Source organism: Zootoca vivipara, chromosome 5 (assembly GCF_963506605.1).
Source record: "Zootoca vivipara chromosome 5, rZooViv1.1, whole genome shotgun sequence".
NCBI classification, from domain to species: domain Eukaryota; kingdom Metazoa; phylum Chordata; class Lepidosauria; order Squamata; family Lacertidae; genus Zootoca; species Zootoca vivipara.
The window spans coordinates 38,999,363-39,023,574 of NC_083280.1; the positions used below are offsets into that span (position 1 = coordinate 38,999,363).

A 24,212-nucleotide genomic window follows, 5' to 3' on the forward strand; every position below is an offset into this window, starting at 1 on the left:
AAAAACACAGATCTAGGACCCAAAAGGCTGTTTGATGGAGGTAGGGTTTTTAACCCTGCAATAAGCGTAGAGAAGCTGGTATGGGTCTGTCCTGGTTTCTAGGGCTGGGCTTTAGGTGCAGCAGGGCAGGACTGCTTGTGTCGTCGTAGCTACATTCATTTTTGCACACCACCTGGGAGAACAGCAGGCAAGAGGACATGGTCCTGATAGGAGAAGTGGTTTGAGACTTTTCATGCAGCTCCTAGTCAGGAACCTTGTTCCTTGGAAAGAGAAAGTGAGTTCTTTTAGAGTACACATTACCTTTATAACCACAGATGGTAGACTTTGGGAAATTTAGCAGCTAGTCTTTTCATTTTCTTGATCCCAGGCCCAAGGACGAATATTTGGGAAACTGAAAGAAGAAAACTTTTTCAATCCGAAAGAAGAAGTGAAGCTTGAAGCCCACATTAAGGTGCCTTCCTCCACAGCAGGTCGTGTGATAGGAAAAGGTGGCAAAACGGTACGTGGGGCTGCTGCTATCAGGGTCAAGGGAGGCAGGAAAATCTGTGGGGTTGCAACCGTCCAACAGCTTGACCTCACCCCCCAAATAAGCACTCCTCCGTTGGATGCCAAGCGATGAGTCTTGTTACTTAAAAGCAAAATGAGAGGTGATGCTTATTAGATTTGCTTGCTTGAGAAGATACACAGGGCAAGAGTGGCATGAACATCTAATCATGTTTGCTCCGCCTACTGATTATGCCATTAACATTTCCGTAGTTCCAATCAGATTTTTTTCTGCGCTGTTGCAGGTGAATGAATTACAGAACTTAACTAGTGCAGAAGTAATTGTACCCCGTGACCAAACACCTGATGAAAATGAAGAAGTCGTCGTCAAAATCATTGGTCACTTCTTTGCCAGTCAGGTGCAGTATTTTATAGTGGCTTATTCAACAATAGGATACCGGTAGTTGTGAAAACGTTAACAAGTTAATGAAATGACAGCCTTGAAGCTACATGGAAGTTATGGAAAATGTGTAGTCAATGTGCACGTTTAATGGTACATTTCATTTATTTACATTCATAGTTGTTAAGGGACAAATATAGCACACGGGTCCTAAAACAGGGAAACTGTAATTCTCTGGTATGATTATATTGCAGAAACTACTTAGCAGCTTTTGCAGGAAAAACAAGTGCTTTTTCCAACTTTGAAAGCTCTCTATATTATACACAACTTTCTCGGTGTACAGAGGTGCTGCCTGAAAGCACATGTTTGTGTCAGGCTGGCTGTAGATAGAGAATTCACTTGCTATACACTGCAGTAATTTCATCTAAGCTGACCTGTATGTCCCCACATAGCAGGGCTTTCACATACGTCACAGTTGTTTATGTTAGCTCAGCAGAAGATAGTGGAATACTTGCCACAGAAACCAGAGAGGACCCTCACCTGGGTCTTTCGTTTGGGGGAGATTGCTCGCCGCATGTCCTGACCACTAGCTATACCGAGATTGCCTGTTCTTTTTCTATTAGTAATCATTGTTCTTTTCTCCCCATGTAGACTGCACAGCGCAAGATCAGGGAAATTGTCCAGCAGGTGAAACAGCAGGAACAGAAACACCCTCAGGGAGCCCCTGCCTCGCAGCGCAGCAAATGAGGCTCCAAGGCTAGCCAACAACAACCGATGAATGTAGCCCTTCCAACACCCGACAGAATAACCAGACCAGGGAGCAAACCAAAGACTATCTGGAGGCATTGGAGTCTGCCCAAGAAGCTGGGGCTCTGCAGAGGACTTTCAGTACACAGGGAGTGGGAGGGGGTTGGGCCTCAGCCAGCAGGGAACTGCTTCCCTCACACCACAGCCCACATGGAGTCTGTCTAACAGTAAAACGCTATCCCTTTAGTTGGACTAACATAGGCAAAATTTTTTGCAGACAAACCCATTCAGAATAATTCCTGTACATGTGTGTACATACTAGGAAAGCATTTTCCTCCCACACAGTGCATGGGCTGCTGTACAGGACAGCATTAATATATTTTAGAATTAATATAGCTAACTAAACTAACTCCAGTTTTTAATTTCTTTTTTAAAAAACAGTCACATTTTGTTTTTTAGAAAAAGCAGGCTTTTCTAGATTAAAAAGGAAAGAAGCTGGTCCATTATGAATTTCTATCAGAAAGTAGCATGGAGGACTTTGGAATTCCACTTAAAGTTTGCTCTGGTAATCCGAAGTGAACAACATTTAGGTGGACTTTAGGAAGACCAATGGCAGCTACATGCCATATTGGGTTGCTGCCTGTATGTGCCAACGGAAGGGATACCGTCTCGTTAGCAGAGGAATCTCTATGCATTTCTTTTCTCCAGCTCATATGATCTTCTCTTTGCTTCATAGATCTCAAACTGGTTTTTGCATACACTCTCTCCTTTTGTACCACCAGACAATGCAGTGCTCCAAGTAAACACATCATAGATGCAAAAAGAACCACCCAGCCACAACTTCCACTTTGCATATCAAAATGCCAAGCTTCAGTTATACCTAGGCTTCCTAAAAAGGGTGGGGGGAACCTTCACTCAGCTTGCAGGAAAACTGAGCACACTTGGTACATTTTGCATGGAGGATGCTGCCACCAATACTTTGGGAAGTGGATTTTTTAAATGGGATTGACAAGATGGTGTTGGCCCAGGGCATGAAAATTGCAACTTTTTTTCAAAAAAAAAAGAAAAGAAAACAAACTACCTCAGGTGTTTTCATACCTCAGCACCTTGCTCTTGTGTGTCCCTTTTTGAGATTTTGTATGCCTTGTAAAACTGAGAGTTGGAGCATTTTTTTATTTTTTTAATAAAAATGAGTTGGAAATAAATTTAGGCAAAAGACAGCTGCCAGGTGGAAGAAAGCATCATTCTGCATGATGACTATTCTGTATTATTCTTCTGCTAGATGAGAGCAAATGGCCTTGGAACATAATAATAATAAAGGATAGAAGTGCAAGAGACACTGGAGCAGAACTCCTGAGTTTGACAGGTTACACACACGGTTAGAGTTTTCTGTGCTAACAGATGGATGTTATACTGGTTTCTGTGAACATACCATTGTACCAACAGACTGCAATGCCAGTTTCTCTACATCAAACAGTGTTCTGTGAAAAACAAAATATATCCAGCTAACAAGAGCCTGACCTCAGTAGTTTTATTTAACAGAAAAAGGAAAATAGGAAAGTGGGTGGTGTGCTAGCCCTCTCCCCTAATCTACTTCCTCCCGGGCCTTAACTAGGAGATCCTGTGCAGTCTTGTGAGGTCAAACAAGGGCTGCGCTTTGTAGAAGTACCTGGGTGACTTTCAAACTCATTTGAATTGCACTGACCCTTCAAAAGTATCATTTGAGTTAACTTGTCACTGTGGACTTAGAAAATAGGTTGCAATCATTTTTCATTAGTTTTCCACATCGGTGAAAACTCTTAACAAACCAGCTTAGAAGAAGAATATCACACACACAACAAACGAAACAGGACTGAACCAGCACAAGCTAGTGGCCAAACAAACACAGCATTTTGTTTCTTACTGTGATAGAAAGAATTAACATATGCTAAAACAAGCAGTTTACAAAGAGGCTAATCTCTTACAGGATTAACCGATTATTTTTGTAGCATAATAGCTACATATTTATGTGCCAACTAACAGTAGGCAATTATGCTCTAAATATAACCTGTCCTATAGCATCAGCTCCCATATACAGCTTCTCGCACAAGATGGGAGGCCCAACATTGGGGGGGGGAGCCCTATGGAAGTGGATGGAAAAAGCCCACTTGTGAACATTTCATATGCTTTGGCTTATTAGTGGTAGTGCCAGGTTATTATTATTATTATTTTAAAGAGTGCTTACCCCACAGCTGGTGATGCCTGTATTTTAAATGCTTGTGTGGTAGAGACCCTATACAAGTGTACTCAGAAGGAAGCTCCTCTGAGTTTGATGGGACTTAGTCCCAGATAAGTGTGTAAAGAGCTGACATCTAAGGCATGGCCTCCCAGTGGTTTTAGGCGATGCAAAGACTGAGTAGCCTTACTGTGGTGTAAGGATTACTGGGAATGCATGCAAGTACACTGAGCACTTAAAAAGTGCTAAATAAATACTGTATTTGTAAACATAAATTCAGGTCGCAAAACTTACGTTTAAGCCACCACTAATTCAATTCTAGGCATATATCGGGGGAGGAACCAAAGCAACTTTCACCACTTAACACGGCCTGAAGTGTTGCAGCTTTCCCTTCTCTGAATTAAACTACAGACAAGTAGTGCATGGAGGTATCTGTTTAAAGGAAAGGAAGGATTACAAATTAACAGGCCACACACCTGAATTTATCCACTACTGTATATTCTACAATACAGGACATACATTGGGAAGCCATCGCCAAATCTCTAGCACACCGCAAAATAGCTGCATATGCAGTATTCATAAAGGACTCTTACCCGAAGTGTGTGTAACACTTGAAGGCTGTCCAACATAACTATAGCCAAAACTGGGCTGAGCAATTTCCAGAATGGTACTGCACAACTGCTATCTGCAAAAATGTTAAATATAACCAGCCTCCAAGAATAATTGGTCAAAGCACTAAATAACAGCATTATGAGTTGAGAGGGGGATTGCAGTATTTGGTGGGGGGGAAGAGAAAAGGTTCCTTCAAACTTGAACTAGGCACAGACCAGTTGTCCTACAACCACCTCACAATAGTCTGCCCACTGCAATTTCCTTCTACTCTTCCCATTCCACAACATCAGGCATAGGTAAACTCCGGCCCTCCAGATGTTTTGGGACTACAACTCCCATCATCCCTGACCGCTGGTCTTGTTAGCTAGGGATGATGGGAATTGTAGTTCCAAAATATCTGGAGGGCCAGAGTTTGCCTATGCCTGCACAACATTAAAACCCAGTTTTTCTTTCTGTACTGATTAACAAGCAGATAATGAATATAGCAAAGAAGTGGGATATTAGATTTCTTTTGGTTTTGTTTTCTGTGTGTGCTCTGTAGTCAGACCACAACTTACTAACATTCAGCTTGCAATGCTAGTGAACACTTCCTTTTCCTCCTCACCAGAATGCAACATGTGCTTCCACCTACTAAAGACATGCAGATACTGTAGGAAGAAAGTTAGTAGAGCTGTTTTCTCTTACCCATTAAATTATATTAAGTTATGGTCATGCTTATGTTTGAAAGAAAATACATGAATTCTACCCATTCACCTATTAACATTATTCCTTTAACCTTAGCACTACTACCTCAAAACTTTTCCAGATGAAGTACAGTATCAGATGAATAAATTCAAATGAAGATTTGCTAGATAAATATTTATTTCCATTTTTAGTTCTTCAAATATTTCAGATTCCAACACATTTCCATTTAAATATATGAATACAAATAAATAAGTCTCATACAAATAATAATCCCTTTAAAGAAAGATGACTCCCCATTTAGTGCTTTTGCTATGGATTTGTTACAAATCAAAAGGAAATTTCTATCTTCCAAAATCGCTACAAATCCCTTTTTTTGGGGGGGGGGAAGCATGTGTGTTTTCCACCTTCCAATCCAAAATATCCTTTTCTGGTGGTCAGGAATATACCACAGGTTCACCCACCCACCCACCCAGCCACATTTGCACACCCCTTCCCTACTCCATCTTGGAAGTGTTTCTCACCGTAGGAAGGATGTGCTGGCAAACTATGCTGAGGCTAACCTAAAAATGGAGCTGGGAACTGACATACAAGCTCATAGCATATTTCCTGATTGGAGTCAGTGCCTTGAAATTATAGCATGTAATGTACAGCCATTGGGAAGATGGCAATTTTCCATCTTCACGTCACTGAGGTTGCTCATTGTTTATCCGATATTGAATTGTTAGGCCGCTTTTCTTTAACAGTCTTTCACTACTCTGGTACCATGAAGCTGATTCTGCAGAATCCCTTTCTTAATCCATGTTTCAGCCCTTTGGAGGGAAATTCAGAACTAAGTACTCGGGTTTGGAACGACACATCTGCATACCTCCTATCTCTGAACGGAGATCAGGCAAGAGGATACTTTGAGATGGTCTCACAGCAATCGCTGGTGGAGTATCTCCCATGCCATCCTTTTGCGGTAGTAAGGCATGTGACGCTGCAAAAAGAAAAACACCTTGGAACACTGAACGCAGTCATACAAGCAAACTTCCCCTTTGTGCAGGAGTCACTGCTCAAAGTCTACTACTCCATTCATGTTTATTCTCTCCCCATCACCACCCCAGATTATTTCTTTGCAATAGCTTGGTTTATCAGCTCATGTCATGAACAGAATATATGGAAGCATATCCAAACAAAGGAATCAGATATGCAAAGTCCCAGGTGTGCAGTTGTGCAAGATGGGACACCACTAATAAGCAGCCATTTCTCCACGGAAATATGGGTCACAGAGAAGGTCTATGACGACCCTAGCCATGAAGAAATCCCTGCCTACCTCAAGGTAGGCAAAGCAGGAGGAAAGCAACTTTAGGCTTTCCTAAAGTGTTTCAGGCCACTCACCTGTGTAAATGCAATGGGTTTATCCCTGGAGATGAAGTCTGCATATTTACAAACAAACATTCCACAGTCACTGCCATTCAACTGCTGTGGAATTTCCTAAGATTGAGGGAAGGGAGGAAACAGAAAAATACAGAAAAATATATAAATATATATATTGCTTCCTTTCTGCTCCCCACCCCGCAACTGCAGAATACTGAACATTAAAGAGGCTCTGTTAGTGTCATCGATACGTGGAACCGAACCCCCATGTACGATGCGATTGTACTGTACTATATTTCCCATGTCTCTCCTACATTAGACATGTTTGCTCTACGGAAAACAAGACTACAGGAGAAAGTTCCGAAAGTAGATAGACCATATCAGCACCACAGTCTTACCAAGTGAGCTATACATTCTGTGAAATCCACTCTACTTGAAATTTTTAAACTTTCCCCAAATTAACCTAATTCAAGAGAGTAAGCATTTCACGTTAGAATCCCTTCAGCATAAAATTTCATTATTTTTATCTAAGTCTTCGCTGCTTTGAGTACCCATTTAAAAAGCATTATGGAAACCCTTCAACAAGTTCAGCATTCAACACTTATGGGTGAGCACCCAACATTTGTTCATAGCTTAATAAATGATGGTTTAAGGGAGGATCAGTACACCCAAAGCAACACTTTAAAGAACATGTGCTGAGATGCATATTAGAGCTGTAAAACCACACACGTACATGTGGTTCCACACTGTAAAGTGTCCATGATGAAGCTTCTATGACCATGTTTCTCTTGGCTTTGCTTTCTTCCTGCAGAAAATGCCTGTTCAATAAAAGCATGAGATAGATCAGTCAAGATTCTCCTGAAATAGAATTTATCAATCTACGGAGTTAGCAAAATTTTGCATCACAAACCTTTTCAATATCTGGCAGAATGAGAAGATGCTATATATATATTTAGTAGCATACTTTCACTTGATTATTTAAATTGAAAGCTTATTAAAGAAAGTTGTGAAGTAAACTAAGTAGTGAATACAGTTTTACAATAACTTTGTGTCTATTTCTAAAGGGTTAAGTACGGTAAACATCTCCATATATCTATGAGCAATTTAAGAGTTGGTGCAGTATTAAGACAGTTTGTCAGACAGTTGCTTGTGTTTGATTATTTATTTAGCAATGCATGATGTCTCTGAAACTTTAATTAGAAGGAGTTTTACGCAAAAATGAGCAAACATGGGAAGAAGGAAAATATATACTTGTAAATTAGTATTAGAAAAATCGACTTACAGCAATCTCTTACATATCACATGGCCATCTTGTCCCATTGAATCAAAATATTTGATGGTCTCTATCCTCATGTCTATAACCTATCATCAAAATAATAGTATTAATGGAACACTCACATTTGCTACTTTCAGATCTTCTCGCCCTCTAAAAATGAAATAATGAGAAAAGCCAACAATGTGCTCACCACCAATGCCCAATGTACTCTGTTATGAATGGGCACTAAGATGATATCATGCTGAAACAAGTCCACTTGCTTGGTCCATCTTCTGACCGCATTATAGCCCTCAGAAGTTAGCTTGGGGTAGAAGAAAGTATTAAACGCATAGAGTACTGGAAAGCCCAGTTGTTTATTTCTCTCCATCAGAAGGTTCATATAGAAGTTAATAACCTATAAATTCAAGAAACAATGAAAGGAAGAAAAGAGCAATGATTAGATGTTTATCTACTAAAGGGGAGGGAGCTGTCATGACATCATGTAGCTAAACTGCTGGGCTGTAGAATTTGCAGTGTGTCTCCAGAACTGCCAAGACCTTCACTTCATGTGAAATCTGCACATTTTACCTGGGTTGCTGGTCTGATCAGGATATTTGGAAAGCAAGTCTAAGTACTTCCACTCCTGCCATGTCCCCCACCTGTGGCCCCCCGTGACCTGAGCCTCCTCCTGGCAAATCATGCAAGTCTGCAAAAACCCCACAGCACCCTCTTAGAGGAGCTGGAGGCTTTTTCCAAAGCTTGATTTGCTTCTCTTGTGTGTCAAGATTATATCAATGGTACAGACAGAACTGATGTGGACCAGTGTATCTAGAAATTTTTCGATGTTGCACGACAAATAGAATCCTTTTTCTTACAAAAAGTGTTGCAGCCATCTGTCCGGAAACCAGAGCAATTAATTAGGGAGGTTGTTTCAGAACTGAGAAGTGAACTGCAGAGGAAATAAGCACTAATTCAGAAGCACTAGCGTAAACTGTGACACTGGCAGCAGGTTCCGGAGGACATCAATATACAATACACACAAAACCCTGCCGAAATGCCTCAAAGATCTTCAGCATGCCTAGAAGCCCTGCTTCAGCTAATTTCCCTGCACTCATTAGCAACATGGAATGTCATTCAAACACCAGATTGACCTCTTTGTTATACCAAACAGTATAGAACAGACGCCCCTGCCCAATCATGTCAAAAGTCCCTACCAAGCCAGGATGGAACATTTAAAAGAGCTTTCATGTCCACCCTCACAGCAAGTGACCTTGCCACAAGTAATGAAGTTTTGACTAGAATGGAATACTTGTATTTTACCACATCATTGAGCCACTGCTGGTCTCTTAGAGTCTGGATGTCTCCACGTGTAATGTTCAGCTTGAAGGCACTAGTCAGGATTTCGTCGTCTTCGCCGCAGTTCAGCACATTCCCTATCTCTCTCTCCATATCCTGAAAGGGCAAGTGTTATGCATGAGTAGAGAGCAGCCGGCAAAATTAAACTTTCCATGTTCGAAGGGCAGGAGTGGGGACAAGTCATGATATCTCTAGTTTGCTCAAATTCCTCAGATTATAAAATGATGCTAAAGCTCTTGCTTGCAACATGTCACATACTGAAGAAAAGCTAATAAAAAAAACAAGTTATTGCTCATGGGCATAGTACCAAGGACAGAAGAGACTGGTGGCATTTGTTCAGGTCAAATAGTCCATCAGATAGGAACTTATCCCAATCAACCCTGCCACAAGAATGGTACCTCTGTAAGGTAAGGAAGGCTCTCTGTAGCCTTGTCCAAGCTCAGATATTTCTCTTCTTCTGTCTCAACTAGAGAATGCCTTCCGTATGATGATCCTTCCTGACCCAGGCTTAACCTAAGTGACACATCCTCTGATAGATCATTTGTCAAGCAATGCTTTAAACTCTGTTAAAAGAAAATGTACCATTGTGAAATATGTCTGTGATAGGCCTGCTCATGGAAAAGGAAAGGTCAATATATCCCAGTGCCATCTTTAAGATTCCACTAAAGCTGTATCTTCCATCTACCATTCTGGTAGCAAAATAGGGACTCCCACAGACATGATCTCTGCATACTCGAGGTATGTGAAATAAAAATACAAGTACAGTGGTGCCTCGCTAGACGAATTTAATTCGTTCCACAGGTCTTTTCTTATAACAAAAAATTCGTCTAGCGAATCCCATAGGAATGCATTGAATTTTTTTTTGATTTTTTTTTTGCCCATAGGAACGCATTAATTGAATTTCAATGCATTCCTATGGGAAACCGTGATTCACTAGACAAATTTTTCGTAAAACGAATTTGTCTAGCGAGGCAACCTCCGCTAGAAAAAACCTTTCGTTAAGCGGAAATTTCGTTAAGCAGGGCATTCGTTAAGTGAGGCACCACTGTATGGGAAGGAGTGACCTAGCTGAACCCCTAAACTTTATTGTGTCCCAAAGTAGGGATTCCCCTTACAGTACAGTGGTACCTTAGTAGTTGAATGGTTTGGCTCCTGAACAAATCGACTCCCAAACGCCACAAACCTGGAGGTGTTCTGGTTTGCAAATGTTTTTCAGAAGCCAAACATCTGACACGGCTTCCGCTTGAGTGCAGGAAGCTCCTGCAGCCAATCAGAAGCCGCACCTTGGTTTTCGAACCGTTTCGAGAATTGAACGGATTAAATTCAAGAACCAAGGTACCGCTGTATATGCATTACTTAAGTTCCAAATCTACAAGACCAGGCTTAGCACATTAGTTATCTAGTAATACAGCCAAGTTATAGTTGCAAGATCCTTTCCCCAAAAATACAATTTGAAACACCAAATGTGTGTTTGCTGAGCTGTGCTTATGAAAAAGGTCCCTGTTTTGATTTCTACAGCCCGGCAGATAGCCATCAGCAATCGTCAGAGACAGGTACAACATTAATATGTGACACCCTGCAGAGTCCACCACTGATGCCTGCCCTGGGTTCCCCTGTTTCTCAACAATACTGACTGGGTATTCTGTAAAGATTCAGAAACTGACATCAGGAATCCATAAGGAGCAATAAAACCAGCAAAGTTGACAAGAGCAGAACAAATTTCAAGAAACAAAATAACCTGAAGTGAAATCTCTGACATGCAAACATCCTTGCTTCCTCTCTCCACACTCTAATATTCCTCCTAGCATCTTACATTGTATATTTGTGATGTATTTTAATCCTTATAGGCTGTTCTAGGAGCCAGGTTATACATAAAATATTAATCATATGGAAAAATGTAATTATGCAATGAAGGACAAAAGCTTCACTAGTACAGAAAAGTGACTCACCCCCTTTTTATGTACTACTAACTTCTTAGGTTCTGGAGTTCTTTCTGCTACTGTCACTGAACTGAAAGAAGCAAAGATTAATTCACGGCAAGAAAGATGAGTTTTGCTAAGGCAGAGGGGAAAACAGTTTTCCCATGAAGAAGAAACCATACTGGCATTTAATTCCTGCAAAAATCAATGCTCATTCATTCCCATGAAAAGCAGTTGCAGCAATGCTTGTGTGGATCGAGAAAGAATGAAGGAACAGCAAACTGCAAAAGTGTATGGGGCAACATCTATAATACCTAGATGAGTGGCTCATCTCTCCAGAAATGAAAGTTGCACAGTACAGAACTAGATAAACATTGCCAGGTGATAAGTTTTTAGTATAAGAAAGAAGTTTGACTAGACAGTTACAATCCCATTAATATGGAAGCTGGTGAAGATACTTTGTTTGGAAGGGCTCCAGAACTGAAGGCTAGAGAATAAAAAATGTACCTAGTAAATTTTCATTATATACAAACAGCAAGGAACTATCTATCATTTCATCTAGTTTCTCTCTACAAAATTAAGATGCAGAAGCTTTAGCAACCTGGGAAGACACAGAGGTTAGAGGGCCACCTAACATGGCTCCTTAGTTGAGATTACTGTATTGCAGGGGGCTGGACCCTCAGCATCCTCTCCAATTCTAAAATTCAATGATTCTAAGATGTGTCACTGCCTACATCCAGTGTGGTTTTGCCCCCAAGCAGTACCCCTCTTACTCCTGTTATAAGAATTTTTTTTGCCTATATCACTCCTTACGTCCTAAAACATGTATCTATAGGAGAGAGAGAAATAACAAATAAAATAGAGCCATTGCTAACAACAGCTCATATACTGTTTTTATGGCTTCTAGGTTAGCCCTAAATCCACCTAAGTATCAGTGCTCTAACACTTCCCCTTGGAGAAGTTACTGATACAACTAAGTACTACTCATGAGAAAAGTGTAAAAGCAAAACCTGATGCACACAATGACTAAAGATTGTTGTGCTCTTGCATCAATGTTCAACCAATCAACTCCAAACCCAAAACCAGCAATTTTTTTGCAACAACGTTTTCACATACCTGTTTGCTGCTCTTTGAGAGGACAGGTGGCCAAAGTTTCTCACACCTTTAAGGGGAAAAAAAGTGTGCAATGAACACAGTATTTTAGTCAACTGTAATTTTAGCATGGCACTGAGTGACATATTTAGAAAAGAAATTTTAAAATGCTGGCTGCCATACTCATTTCACATGTAAATAATTTCTCCTCTTAATAAAGTGCCAAGGAAACAGCTTCTTATTTCAAGTATATCATCAAGAATTAAAAAACCAATAAGCTATTTCTGCCACCTTACGATAAGACCCAATCTTAATGTATATCTAATTTACAGTTGTTTTTAAAAATAAAATAAGTTGGGGGGGGTGAATAACAAAATATGCATGATTGGCTAGTTATACCAAGGTGGATTTTAAAAAGGAGAGAACAAAGTACCTGTACTTATGAATGTATTTTAACATCACCTTTAGCGTTAAGGATTCTTCTTCCTCCTCTTATAACCATCTAAAGCAGGAGTGGGACCTTTTTTTGGCTTTTTATCAGAACTGGCCTTGAAAGCCAAACCTGACCAGTAATCACTGCTGCCCATCTGTCAATCACATGACATCATTATGACACCTAGTGATTGACAGGCACAGGTACAGCCAAAATCTCTTGCGGGGGTTCCCATATTAGAGGTTACCGCCCACACATTTCTGCTGCGCTTTCTGCTAGTGGTGGCACCGCAGTAAAACCTCATCTTACTGTTTATAGCAGAGTTTTCCCCCGGAGGCGGACAACAAGAACAGTAGTCATAGTCAAAGTCCTCAGTCAAGAGCTTCTTTATTTCTTGACTGGTCTCACAAGCATTTCTATTACAAATATATCAACTATTTGCATTCTTTCTGTATCTCACCTGCACAGTATAAACTCAGCGTGTGTGCTTTCTTCATGCTAAACTTGCAGCCTGCAACTTCCTCCCTTTATTTGCACCTCCAGCTGACACCAATCAAGCCAAGAGTGCCACTCCCACACACTAAAGGAAATTCTAGAAACCTTTTTTTTTAACTTAAAGGAACTTTTATCTGTTTCTTGAATAATGTTTTCCTAACATCCCAAGCACCTGCTGCTTTTGAGAACTTCTTTCTGGCCATTGCCATAGTAGCAGCAAGCACTTGGGAAGGAAGCTGGCTTCCTTCTCTCTCTTCTGACACCAATGAGGTGGGGGAAAGCTCTTGTTTTCTCTATTGATGGAGAGATAGAAAGCTTTGTCTGTCCCTACCCTCATCCCACCAGCGACCTAAGCGAAAGAAGCCAGCACCTTCTGCTGTTGTGTGAAGCCTTTGGGATTACGGCAGAATGAGGCATAAAAGGGAAGTGGAGGGAGAAGTCTCCTTCCTTCCCTTTTAAGCCTGTTCTTGCTGCAGTCTCAATGGAAGGGGGAGGGATACTAGCAAAAGCTGTGGGGAATCTCACACCTTCCCCTTTCAATCTCTTAAAGGTAAAGGGGCCCCTGACCATCAGGTCCAGTCGTGTCCAACTTTGGGGTTGCGGCGCTCATCTCGCTCTATAGGCCGAGGGAGCCGGCGTTTGTCCGCAGACAGCTTCCGGGTCATGCGGCCAGCATGACAAAGCTGCTTCTGGCGAACCAGAGCAGTGCATGGAAAGGCCGTTTACCTTCCCACCGGAGTGGTCCCTATTTATCTACTTGCACTTTGATGTGCTTTCAAACTGCTAGGTGGGCAGGAGCTAGGACCGAGCAACGGGAGCTCACCCCATTGCAGGGATTCGAACCGCCGACCTTCTGATCAGCAAGCCCTAGGCTCAGTGATTTAACCCACAGCGCCACCTGGCTTATCTTATCCCTAGCTTAATCTTTGCTCATCAGCAGGAACCCTGTCCGCCTGCACATCAGGAGATATAACCAGCTGAGGGGAAATGGCTTGGCAGGCCAGGTTTGACCTGTGCGACTGAGGTTCTCCACCCCTGCAGTGTGTATAAGCTGCCACACCACCTGTGTGCTTCTTCAAATTAACAATTAAGTTCTACCATTTTCAAAATATTAGCCAGAAATTCAGTGTAACTTTCAGAGACATTGCATCACTTAAATATGTCCTCTTACGGGAAAAGTAGCTTTAGAAGGAGTTCCTATAACATTATGAATGCAGATAATTATCAGAGAAAGCTGTGGTTTTTTAAGCATATGAACGGGAAGAATGGCATAATTTAACTGAAGTATTAATCACTTCAAATGATTAAGGTGGCAAATTAGGTTAATTTAATATACTGGAATACATCAACAAAAGCCTTTCAAGTTAGTGTACAACACAAGGAGGAAATATAGCAGTAAGAAAAACTGGTAGGACTGAAAGTGTATGAACTAGAGGTTAGTGTTTGATTTAAATATATACTTAATTATGTACAGTGGTACCTCTACTTACGAATAACTCTACTTACGAATGTTTCTACTTACGAATAGAGCTCCATCCACCATTTTGGATGCGGTTTAGATAGGATTTTTTCTACTCACGAATTTTTAGATAGGGTTGCTTCGACTTACGAATTTTTTCTCCCAATGCATTCCTATGGGATTCGACTTACAATTTTGCATTCAGAACGCATTAAATTCGTAAGTAGAGGTACCACTGTACGTGTATAGTGCTTGTATAGTACCTACCATTCCTTGGTGTGCCAAATGAAGAGTCATCGATTTCTACACAGCGATGAGTTTTTAGCGGCTGATGGACTTCACGCTGGACACTTGGTTTAGCATATTCACAAGAACAGAGATAAATTATATTTTCAGCTAAGGAAAAGAATCCTCAAATTTCAACATGACATTGAACAGATACTGAATACTGAGCACACATACATCTTGATACTGAAAACAAGGTATCATTCAGAGTTAGGTAAACCCAAAAGGATCTGAAAGGAGGATAACATACTAGCTAGGTTATTTGAGATTTTTTGTGTGAAGAAAATGCTAATGCCTCTACTGGGAAGATGGCTGAAGAAGTGGCTTCCTGCTACACCTGAGAGTGACCAGATTCCCAACTGCAGCTTCCTCTCAGTGTGTAGCTCTGCACAACCACAACTATTCACTGATGCTAACACCTAATAGTTCATTGATATTAAAGACACTATTGTTGCCCAAGTACATTAATTAAAGAGATATTTCAAATCCAGAATGCCAAAAAGCTGAAATTAACTTTATCTGTTTTGTCTTGCTCACCAAGAAACATATGAGCTTACTCAAAAGAAAATGCTTCATTATTTCATTCTATGACTTTATTAAAATGTTTTTATTAGGGACTTACTCCAAGCACTTTGTTGTTGTGGGAGAGGAGTGGTTTTTATAGCATTTTTCTTTTTCCTGTTCCAGCAGCTGTTTGTATTTTTCTCGCTCCTCTCTTTGTACTCCCTGGGAGGAAGAGACAAATAATGAAGTTATTTATCGTTAAAAGGGTGATGACATTCATACCTGCATTATTCTAAACATACTCCCTATATGTTACAATGATACTATTTTATTATTATTATTTATTAAATTTGCATACCGCAACTCATCTGAAGATCACAGGGTGGTTTGCAAGATAAAAATACAAAATATATTAAATATATTGTTGTTGTCTGTGGTTTTAATGGCTCTTTTAAATATTATTTAATTACATTTTAATGGTTCATCTCTTCTATGTTTTAAAGCTTTTTCTATTTTATCATTTCCTGGACTGGGAAAAATGTGAGATATAAATCAATATAATAATAGTAATAAGAATACTCCAGCGGTGTGCCTCAATATGCAAGTTCTCAGGCCAGCCACCTATAATCACTCTGAAAGACAGATTCGAAGCAATAGCAATCCACATAAATGGAACTCGGGTACATAAAGCCCAGGACAGGAATCTTATCTTATTTCGGAGTAAATTCCCTTGGGGAAAAATATTAAAGCTCTATTTCTGAGCAAACATGCATAGACCAAGCTACTGATCCGTCCAATTGATCAACTGGACCAAGACCAATTGATCCGTCCCAGTTCATATAGGATGGTTATATAAGAACATGGGGCCATAGCTCAGTGACAGAGCATCTGCTTGGCATACAGAACGTCTCAGGTTCAATGCCAAACATCTACAGGAAAGACTATGAAAGGCTCCCTTTCTGGAGAGCTGCTGCCAGTCAGTGTATAGAAAATACTGAGCTAAATGAACTAATATTCTGATAAGGCAGTGTCCTATGTAACAGGAAATTAGATCACAGATGGCAGATTACCAGACCTGCCACCCAAATTATCATCTCTCCACTCCACTGGTTCAAACTGAGGCTTCTTGTTGTTTCAGAGAGAATATTAGAGAATTCAGTAGCTGATATGCAACTGAAATCAAGTTGAAGAACATTAGTTATTTTTGAAGAGCAGAAAGGACAGTTAATATTTTATTAAAAACGGAAGTGTAATGGAGGTGGGGGTGGGGGGGAAGCCCACTGACCAATTTCTGGTGGATGGCCTAGTGCCTGCTCAGATTATTGCAAATAATTATAAGGTAGAGCTTGAGCTGAATCCAGGTCTTAAGCAAGAATGCATACTCCAAATCACTTAACAATTAAGGCATAACTGAGTGTTTAAAAGCTATGGTTTTCCCAGTAGTGATGTATGGAAGTGAGAGTTGGACCATAAAGAAGGCTGATCGCCGAAGAATTGATGCTTTTGAATTATGGTGCTGGAGGAGACTCTTGAGAGTCCCATGGACTGCAAGAAGATCAAACCTATCCATTCTTAAGGAAATCAGCCCTGAGTGCTCCCTGGAAGGACGGATCGTGAAGCTGAGGCTCCAATACTTTGGCCACCTCATGAGAAGAGAAGAATCCTTGGAAAAGACCCTGATGTTGGGAAAGATTGAGGGCACTAGGAGAAGGGGACGACAGAGGACAAGATGGTTGGACAGTGTTCTCGAAGCTACGAACATGAGTTTGACCAAACTGCGGGAGGCAGTGGAAGACAGGAGTGTCTGGCGTGCTATGGTCCATGGGGTCACGAAGAGTCGGACACGACTAAACGACTAAACAACAACAACGAGTGTTTAAAAAGATAGTGAGTTTGTACTCTTGGCAAGACTCTCTCACAAGAAAAAAGTAACGCATATAAGGTGTCCATGAGAGTTCTAGGGGAAAATTCAGCTACACAAACTGAAATCTCTGCTCTAAGAAAAAAGATGCAATAAAATGTAAAGGATGAAAACATACCATATAACCAGCCTTACTGAATTACACACCACATTTAAATATCTTGTAGCCATTTCTCTATTACAAGGCAATTCTGTACATTACAAGCTTGCTGTGCAGTACAAGTACTATATATGCCAATGGACTTGCCTCTTCCACGGTACAGTGAAGCTTCCTTAGATGTCTTCCAGTCTCTAGAGGGGAAGTTTCTAAGAAATGCTTGTGGGTAGCAATTCTCCATGCTGGCAAGTCCTCTTGAACGGAATTATGGCTTTTCATGCTACTCTTTCTGACACTACACTCATGCCTGGGAGGATGAAAGAAAGCATTACATAATTAAGAATGCTACAAAAACTTACAGGTTCTCATAATTCCAAGTAGTGCATAATAATCAGTGCATATCAAAGCAGATTGAAAGAACAGAAGATTTACCTCAGACAGGTTTTAACTCTGTGACAATCAGTTACCATCTCTTCATTTGGATGCAAACTGGAACTGCAACCAGTTTTTGTATCTATAAAAAAAGAGGAGGAGGATTTACCACAAATAATTCTATAGACAATTGCTGTGCTGATCCCAGAGGATTACCAAACTTCCTTTGGGAGATAGGAACAGAACACTATAGCCTTTTAAGGTTGCTCCTAGAAGCACCTACTCATTCAGGTAGAATAATCTGAAGGCTCCAGCCTGCTGCTTTAGAGACAAGCTGTTATGCCCACACATAAGCATGTCTAATCATACGAAAGTGGGTGTTGTCGAGGGCAGGCAAAAGCCGTCCTCCTTGCAAGCTAATCCAGTAGCAAGGAAGGGCTGGCATCCATTATATGAGACAACAGGTGTGAGTTCCCCCTGCCAGCAAATGACTTGCAAGGAAAGCTCCAACATGCTCAAGCCCTTCAACATAACCAGATCCGCTTACAACAGGAGTGGGGAACCTCTGGCCCAGAAGACGAATCCAACTCTCCAGGCCTCTCTATCAGGCCCTCAAGACCCTTCCAAGACCGCAACCCTCTCAAGCCCTACTTTGCATTCTCCTTTTACCTAGTTAAAATGTGTCCTTGAGCACTGTGATAATGCCTCTTGCTTGCCTGAATGGAGGATGGAGACATATTGTGTGTGCTTCTGTATAAAAACCTCTGACTTTGATGTTGCTGGAATGTAGCCTATTTTACAAACGTAACTGTCACATCTGCCCAACTTTTGCTCTAGCCCTGCTAACCACTGGCAGGTTGCCCCCAGAAGGTTGTCTGACTTACAGGTAACCACATCCACGAGGAAAAGAACAGAAACATAAGAGGACAAATAAGAACCAACTGTACATGCACACACAGGCTGAAAGCAACAACCAAGGCAGACCAACCTAAGATAGTATCATTGCAGGTTATTCCATGCCATACAATAATATCTCAACACTTCCTAACAAGTGAAAAAATAGTTATAAATACTATATATGAAGGGAGTATAACCACTACATGAGAGAACAACAAAAGAGGAAGACAGAGTACATTCTTCAATGCTTTGAGTATTTTTATTCTGTTGCCGCAAAAATTAGGCAAAATGAAATAGTTTGCTCAAGCAATCATACATGAAATATAGCGACAATACACGTCACTTACCCAATTCAAATTTCTGCATCCCAGAGAAAGGTTCCATCTTCTCATCATCTGAATTACCAGATCCATTTGAAATAATCTTGAAGAAAGCATGTTTATTTGTATAAGTCTTTTTCCAGACATGTCAAATGTACAAAACCCACAGTTCCCTGGACTGCGCCTCCTCCAACACTTTGGGTTAGAACAAACAAACTACTGTACATTAATTACTGCCTTCTAGTCTCTCGATCCCCACATTCTTTTTGCCATTTAAAGCCATCAGTGACCAGGGCACAATCATGCATGCACAAGCCCCAATAATTTCACTCATGTAACTTGAGAAAAATAGCATCAGGCTCAGGTGTGTAAGGCTGCAACTTAATGGGTTGGCAGAATAAGAGGTGTGCTTTTAATACATTTGTAACAAAACTGGATACATGAACACACTGATCTCAGATTAGATACTGTACCTTAAGAAAGAATAAAACAGTAACAGGCACTTACTGTGCAACAATACACTTGGAGATGTATTAGCAACATTTATATTCATCTATGCCATAATGTTAAGAGCCTAGAGTGTGCAGAATTGGGGGTTTTGTTTTGTGATATAAGATGTTGAGTTAATAATTGAATGGTAAGGTGTCAGATCTCCAGAGATCACTTTCACACCTGCTTTTCATTCAGCAGAACCACCAATTCAACCTCTGCCCCCACAATGATTTCTCTTAAACTGGGCAATTAATGAGACTCTTTTTGCCTCAAACCCCTTGGCCGACAATTCTCCAAAAGGGCATCAAGCAAGTTTTACCTAAGAAAAGCCAAGCAGTCCAGGAGTGCATGGGCATTTCTCATGGCCTTCCATTCATACAGCCCTACACTCTCGTCTTAAGGGCCTGCAAGAAGAGTTCTCTCTTAGCCAAGGTCTATTTCTTTATTTCTTATTTGAAGGAACTGGGGTGACGCGAAGAAAATTGTGCAGGGAAAATAAGCTTGTGATGTACAGTGCCAGAGGAAAGCCTATCCCTAAGAATCCTTTCCACTCAAGTGAATTCAATAGTGTTGCCACTCCAGAGAAACAGGGTAGTAGTTCAACAACAACAACAAAGTTTATTTATACCCCGCCCTCCCCGGCCAAGACCGGGCTCAGGGCGGCTAACATCAGGTATAAAAACAATTGATTGAAATACAACTTAAAATGCAGCCTCATTTCAGTAGAAGCCCAGATAAAAAACTGTTTGGGGGAGAAAACGTCAAATCTTCACCAAGGCCAACTATCCAGACTGGTCCTACGTGGGCCAGAAAAAAGCCAGGGAAGTGAAGAGGATGCCTTCACCCCGGTATGGTTCCCCTTTATCACACACGCAGCCCAACAAGATAATGACAAAAAATTACCGCCAGCATACAAATCAGTATGGCTAACCTGACCCAAAACACCCATCCACCCCACTCACACATGAAAACAAAGACCATCATAGCAAATCACAAATGAACAACCACACCCGTGGCCAACCCCAATCTCTCTCACCACCAAAAGAACACAAGCGAATAAAGGAGAGCCTACACAAACAAAGCTGACATCAAGCCCTACATATATTAAGCTAAAGAGAAACATCGCCACCTAATCCCACCCCCATCAACCCTCCCACCCCCTATCTACCTCGTTTTCCCTCTTTCTTCTTAGTGTCTTAACAAATGAAACTGATTTGCAAAAATTATACATGTAAAAATATGAGAAACACTGCACACACCTTTGTAATTCAAGAAATATTTAATAAAAAATACTTTTTTAAAAAAGCCAGAGAAGTCCCCAAATAGGGGTTCCATCACAGTAGGAAAAAGAAAGAGGGGGGGGGGATCAGGCTGATTCCAAGCCAAATGGATCTAATTTGGATTGAATGTGCATATCAATCTGTAAGTCTCTTCTCAGAATGCATACACACCTCGTCTGTAGTTTCTGCATGCCAATCTCCAGTCTGAAAATACTTTGTTGTCAGATGGGATGGTAGTTTAATTAGAGAGGCAATCCCCTGATGCAGTGTTTCAAAAATACCTAGGAAAAATTAAGCAGACAAAAGGGAGGCATCTCATGAATCTCATGTAGTACAAAGTAGCATCGTAGTCATAAGGTGAAAACACCAAAGAACCCTTCCCATGGACTAATGCTAAAGGCTAGCATTAGCATTAGAAGCCCAAGAGGTACCAGAGAATACATTCACACATGGCAATATGTATATTTATGGAAACAAGTGATCTTGTCATCCTTTTGCTCTAACCAGAAGATGAACTGGAGCAAAAATGGCATAAGGTAGATACAAGATTCTTAAAAATGTATCCTAATAAAACCAAGACTTCAAGGTCTGGGACACTTTTTGTTTTCTATAAGCAGATGTCAGTCAGAGTTCCCAAGGCTATTCTGGCTCAGTGGTCAATGGTAATACTGGTTTGGGTTATTAAATGTCAGACGGAGGAGTATCTAAAGGGATTGCTACCATTCTACATGCCTTTTCTGTGGTGGCTTCTTGTCTGTGGAATGTTCTCCCCAGAGAGGCTTGCCTGGTGCCATCATTACATGTCTTTAGGCACCAAGTGAATAAAATCCTCTGGCTGGCCATTAAATAATCTATGGACTGTTAAATGGGGGTAGGGCTATTATTATGATTATTTTATTATTATATTGCATATTACCTTTTAATTATTAAGCTCCATAAATTATGTTATTAATATTATGCACCACCCTGGGATCTTTGGATAAAGGATGCTATATAAATCAAATAAATAAATAAATTCTGTTATAAATTATAGTGGCACGGCAGCTTTCTGAAATTATTTCCTCATAGAGCATCAAAATGGGTGAATGAAACCCAATTTGATGGATGAAGCAAACTAAGTGAAACAAAATGCACTACAAAATTGAATGTAGTCATTGGCTGAGGCTACTTACTGTCACAAAGCCCTTCTGACTCAAATATACGAGTCGGTACACGCAAAAGCCAAAGAGCTTAAAATATGGGAAGTGATATAACAGGTATTACCAAGTTTCTGCCTTTTTGCTTGCTTCTCATCGGGGTCTTCAACATGGCACCAAGTACTGTGGAGGAAATAGATAAAACTTTTAAGGAAACGAGGCATTCAATGCAAAGCTGAGTTACTTGTTGCCAAGAGACCCATGTTTTCAGCTGCTGCAGATGTCACTTTGTTTTTGACCATCAAATAGTTGATCACATATCTGCAAGCTAAATTCCCCCCCTTTGAGAGCACTATACATCAATAAATAGGATGATGCTTTATCTGCAACATTTCCGTGCCATTTTGTATCCCTGTGGCAAAAGCAGTGAGTAGGGCTGTGCACTGAAAACAAGATCTGGTTCAGATCCACTTTGGCACTTCAGAAAGCAGAATGGTTCAGCATGGGCCACTTTGGAGGGCACTTGCTTCATCTCATGCTTGAATCAGAAACTTACTCTGAAAAATCTGAAGCTTCATGTCTGCTCACAGACTATAATTGGGAAAGTTATAACTTGTTTCCTTTTTAACTTTGGTTCCTATTTTCCTTCTGAAAGAATGAAGCCTGCCATTGTTATTCTTACAAACAACGAAGATATGCTTTAGTAAAGCCATAGCACAGGGTCCCCAAACTACGGCTTGGGAGCCAATCGCCTTCTAAATCTGGCCCACGGACATTCTGGAAATCAGCATGTTTTTACTTGAGTAGAATGTGTCCTTTTATTTAAAATGCATTTCTGGGTTATTTGTGGGGCATAGGAATTTGTTCATATTTTTTTCCAAATATAGTCCGGCCCCCCACAAGGCCTGAGGGACAGTGAACCGGCCCCCTGCTGAAAAAGTTTGCTGACCCCTGCCATAGCAAGTAACCACATCCACATTCCTAACAGCAATAAAAGCATACTGGTCTACCTAGAACCAATGTCTGTCTCTTAAATACAGCTTGGTGTCTTAAGCATTATTAGCAAGGATGTGTATGCAGCACAAACAATTTTGAAAGTTTGTAAAAACAAACAAACAAACAAAGCGTATAAGTAAAATTTTGCTAAAGTTGAAGATAGATTTTCTGAAGTTGCAGCTATTCATCTAGCTTCCAGACTAGAAAGGAAAACTATTAAACCAGAAATATCTGCAGCTCTCTTCTTTGGCATCTTTACCTTAATACAATAATATGCAGATTCTAACAAGCCTGTGTTGCCAATACACCAAATCACACACACCATTGTGTACACACCATACTTTTAAAGCACATTCCCCCTCCCCATAAATTGTGGGAATTCTAATCTGTTAAAAGTGCTACAATTGTAGCTCCATGGGGTAAAGTTCCGGGATTTTTTTTAAGGGGGGAGGGGGCGTGCTTTAAACGTGCGAAGCGCTTGCAACCAAAGCCCCGCTGAACACACAGTCCGGCATTATTGCCAACTCGGAGAGGCGGCCTGGCTCGAGGCATGAGACCTTTGAGGCTCGCTCATTCAGCTCTGAGAACGAAGAAGGCCACGCAGCTCCATGCCGGGAAGGGGAGAGCAAGAGGCAAGCAAGAAGGCATGTCCAGTGGCTGCCACAACCGGCCCACCCTGAGGCTAACCAGACCCTCCCCTCGGGGCCCTGGCTCCAGCTAAACCCCCTCTGACCTGGGGTAGCGCCTTTTCCGCGGCCGAGGGAGCGAAGGCTCCGCGTCGCGGCGATAAGGGGGAGAAGGGAGCAGCCAGGAGCGCAGCGCCTCGGAGAGCCATTTGTACATAGGCCTCAGCCACAGCGGCCGGCCCGGAATTGCGTCACTTTCCCGCGACCGGCGCGCAGTCAGTGACGAAGATTTTACGAAGGGAGGCTGTTTATATACTGTGTACTGTATATCTATATTTCGAAACTTTTCTCTTCACCTGCCGTCTGCTCAATATAAGACTAAAAGAAAACAAAGTGTGCGCTTCATATGCATGGTCATAGTATTCTCTCACTTTGGGCCGAGCTCCATGTCTGCAGTCCTGCTCCTCGCGCACCAGTCAGGCGTCTTTCCATCTGGGTCTCTACTGCCTGACGGGCGGGTGGAGCGGGAGACCCTATTTTATACCACGCGGGTGCGGAGAACATGGGCGTGGGGCCCACAGAGCCAGTAAACGCGAAGAACGCGCACTTTTTCGCAGGCTTTATTGATCCCTTTGACTTCCCCACCCTGGTTCCCCTCCACTTATTTGGCTGCCTTTAACTCCCGTCAGCCTTCACCATTGACCGTCCTGGCTGGGGCTGATGGGAGTTGAAGTCCAACAGGAACCCGGAGCCGAAGGGTAGAGCGACGCCCCATAGACT

General features: G+C 41.4%; 2 protein-coding genes across 5 annotated transcripts in view; one reads left to right on the forward strand and one right to left on the reverse strand.

The window, feature by feature from the left end:
* The window catches only part of IGF2BP2 (insulin like growth factor 2 mRNA binding protein 2), a 53,956-nt gene extending 51,198 nt beyond the window's left edge, over positions 1-2,758 (forward strand). For both annotated transcript variants that reach the window (XM_035134000.2, XM_035133999.2), the window contains 3 exons: positions 368-499; positions 789-902; positions 1,535-2,758. In XM_035134000.2, the coding sequence (XP_034989891.1) occupies positions 368-499; positions 789-902; positions 1,535-1,630 (342 nt within the window). In that variant the 3' untranslated portion in view covers positions 1,631-2,758. The remainder of the gene's footprint in view (positions 1-367; positions 500-788; positions 903-1,534) is intronic.
* SENP2 (SUMO specific peptidase 2) lies at positions 2,687-24,026 on the reverse strand. Of its 3 annotated transcripts, none has more exons than XM_060274601.1 (17): positions 23,864-24,026; positions 21,938-21,993; positions 20,846-20,955; positions 18,930-19,005; positions 17,746-17,827; positions 17,464-17,620; positions 15,414-15,517; positions 14,774-14,856; positions 12,144-12,189; positions 11,058-11,118; positions 9,507-9,671; positions 9,073-9,204; positions 7,964-8,167; positions 7,780-7,859; positions 7,231-7,315; positions 6,519-6,614; positions 2,687-6,117 (listed from the first exon to the last, which is right to left on the reverse strand). In XM_060274601.1, exons 1-17 carry the CDS (start codon positions 23,878-23,880, stop codon positions 6,055-6,057), a joined length of 1,617 nt encoding a protein of 538 aa, XP_060130584.1. In that variant the 5' UTR covers positions 23,881-24,026; the 3' UTR covers positions 2,687-6,054. The 3 variants fall into 3 exon arrangements, with proteins under 3 accessions (XP_060130584.1, XP_034989892.1, XP_060130586.1); XM_035134001.2 differs by lacking the exon at positions 23,864-24,026 and adding an exon at positions 23,540-23,699; XM_060274603.1 differs by lacking the exons at positions 9,507-9,671; positions 23,864-24,026 and adding an exon at positions 23,540-23,699.
* Between the last annotated feature and the right edge of the window lie 186 nt (positions 24,027-24,212).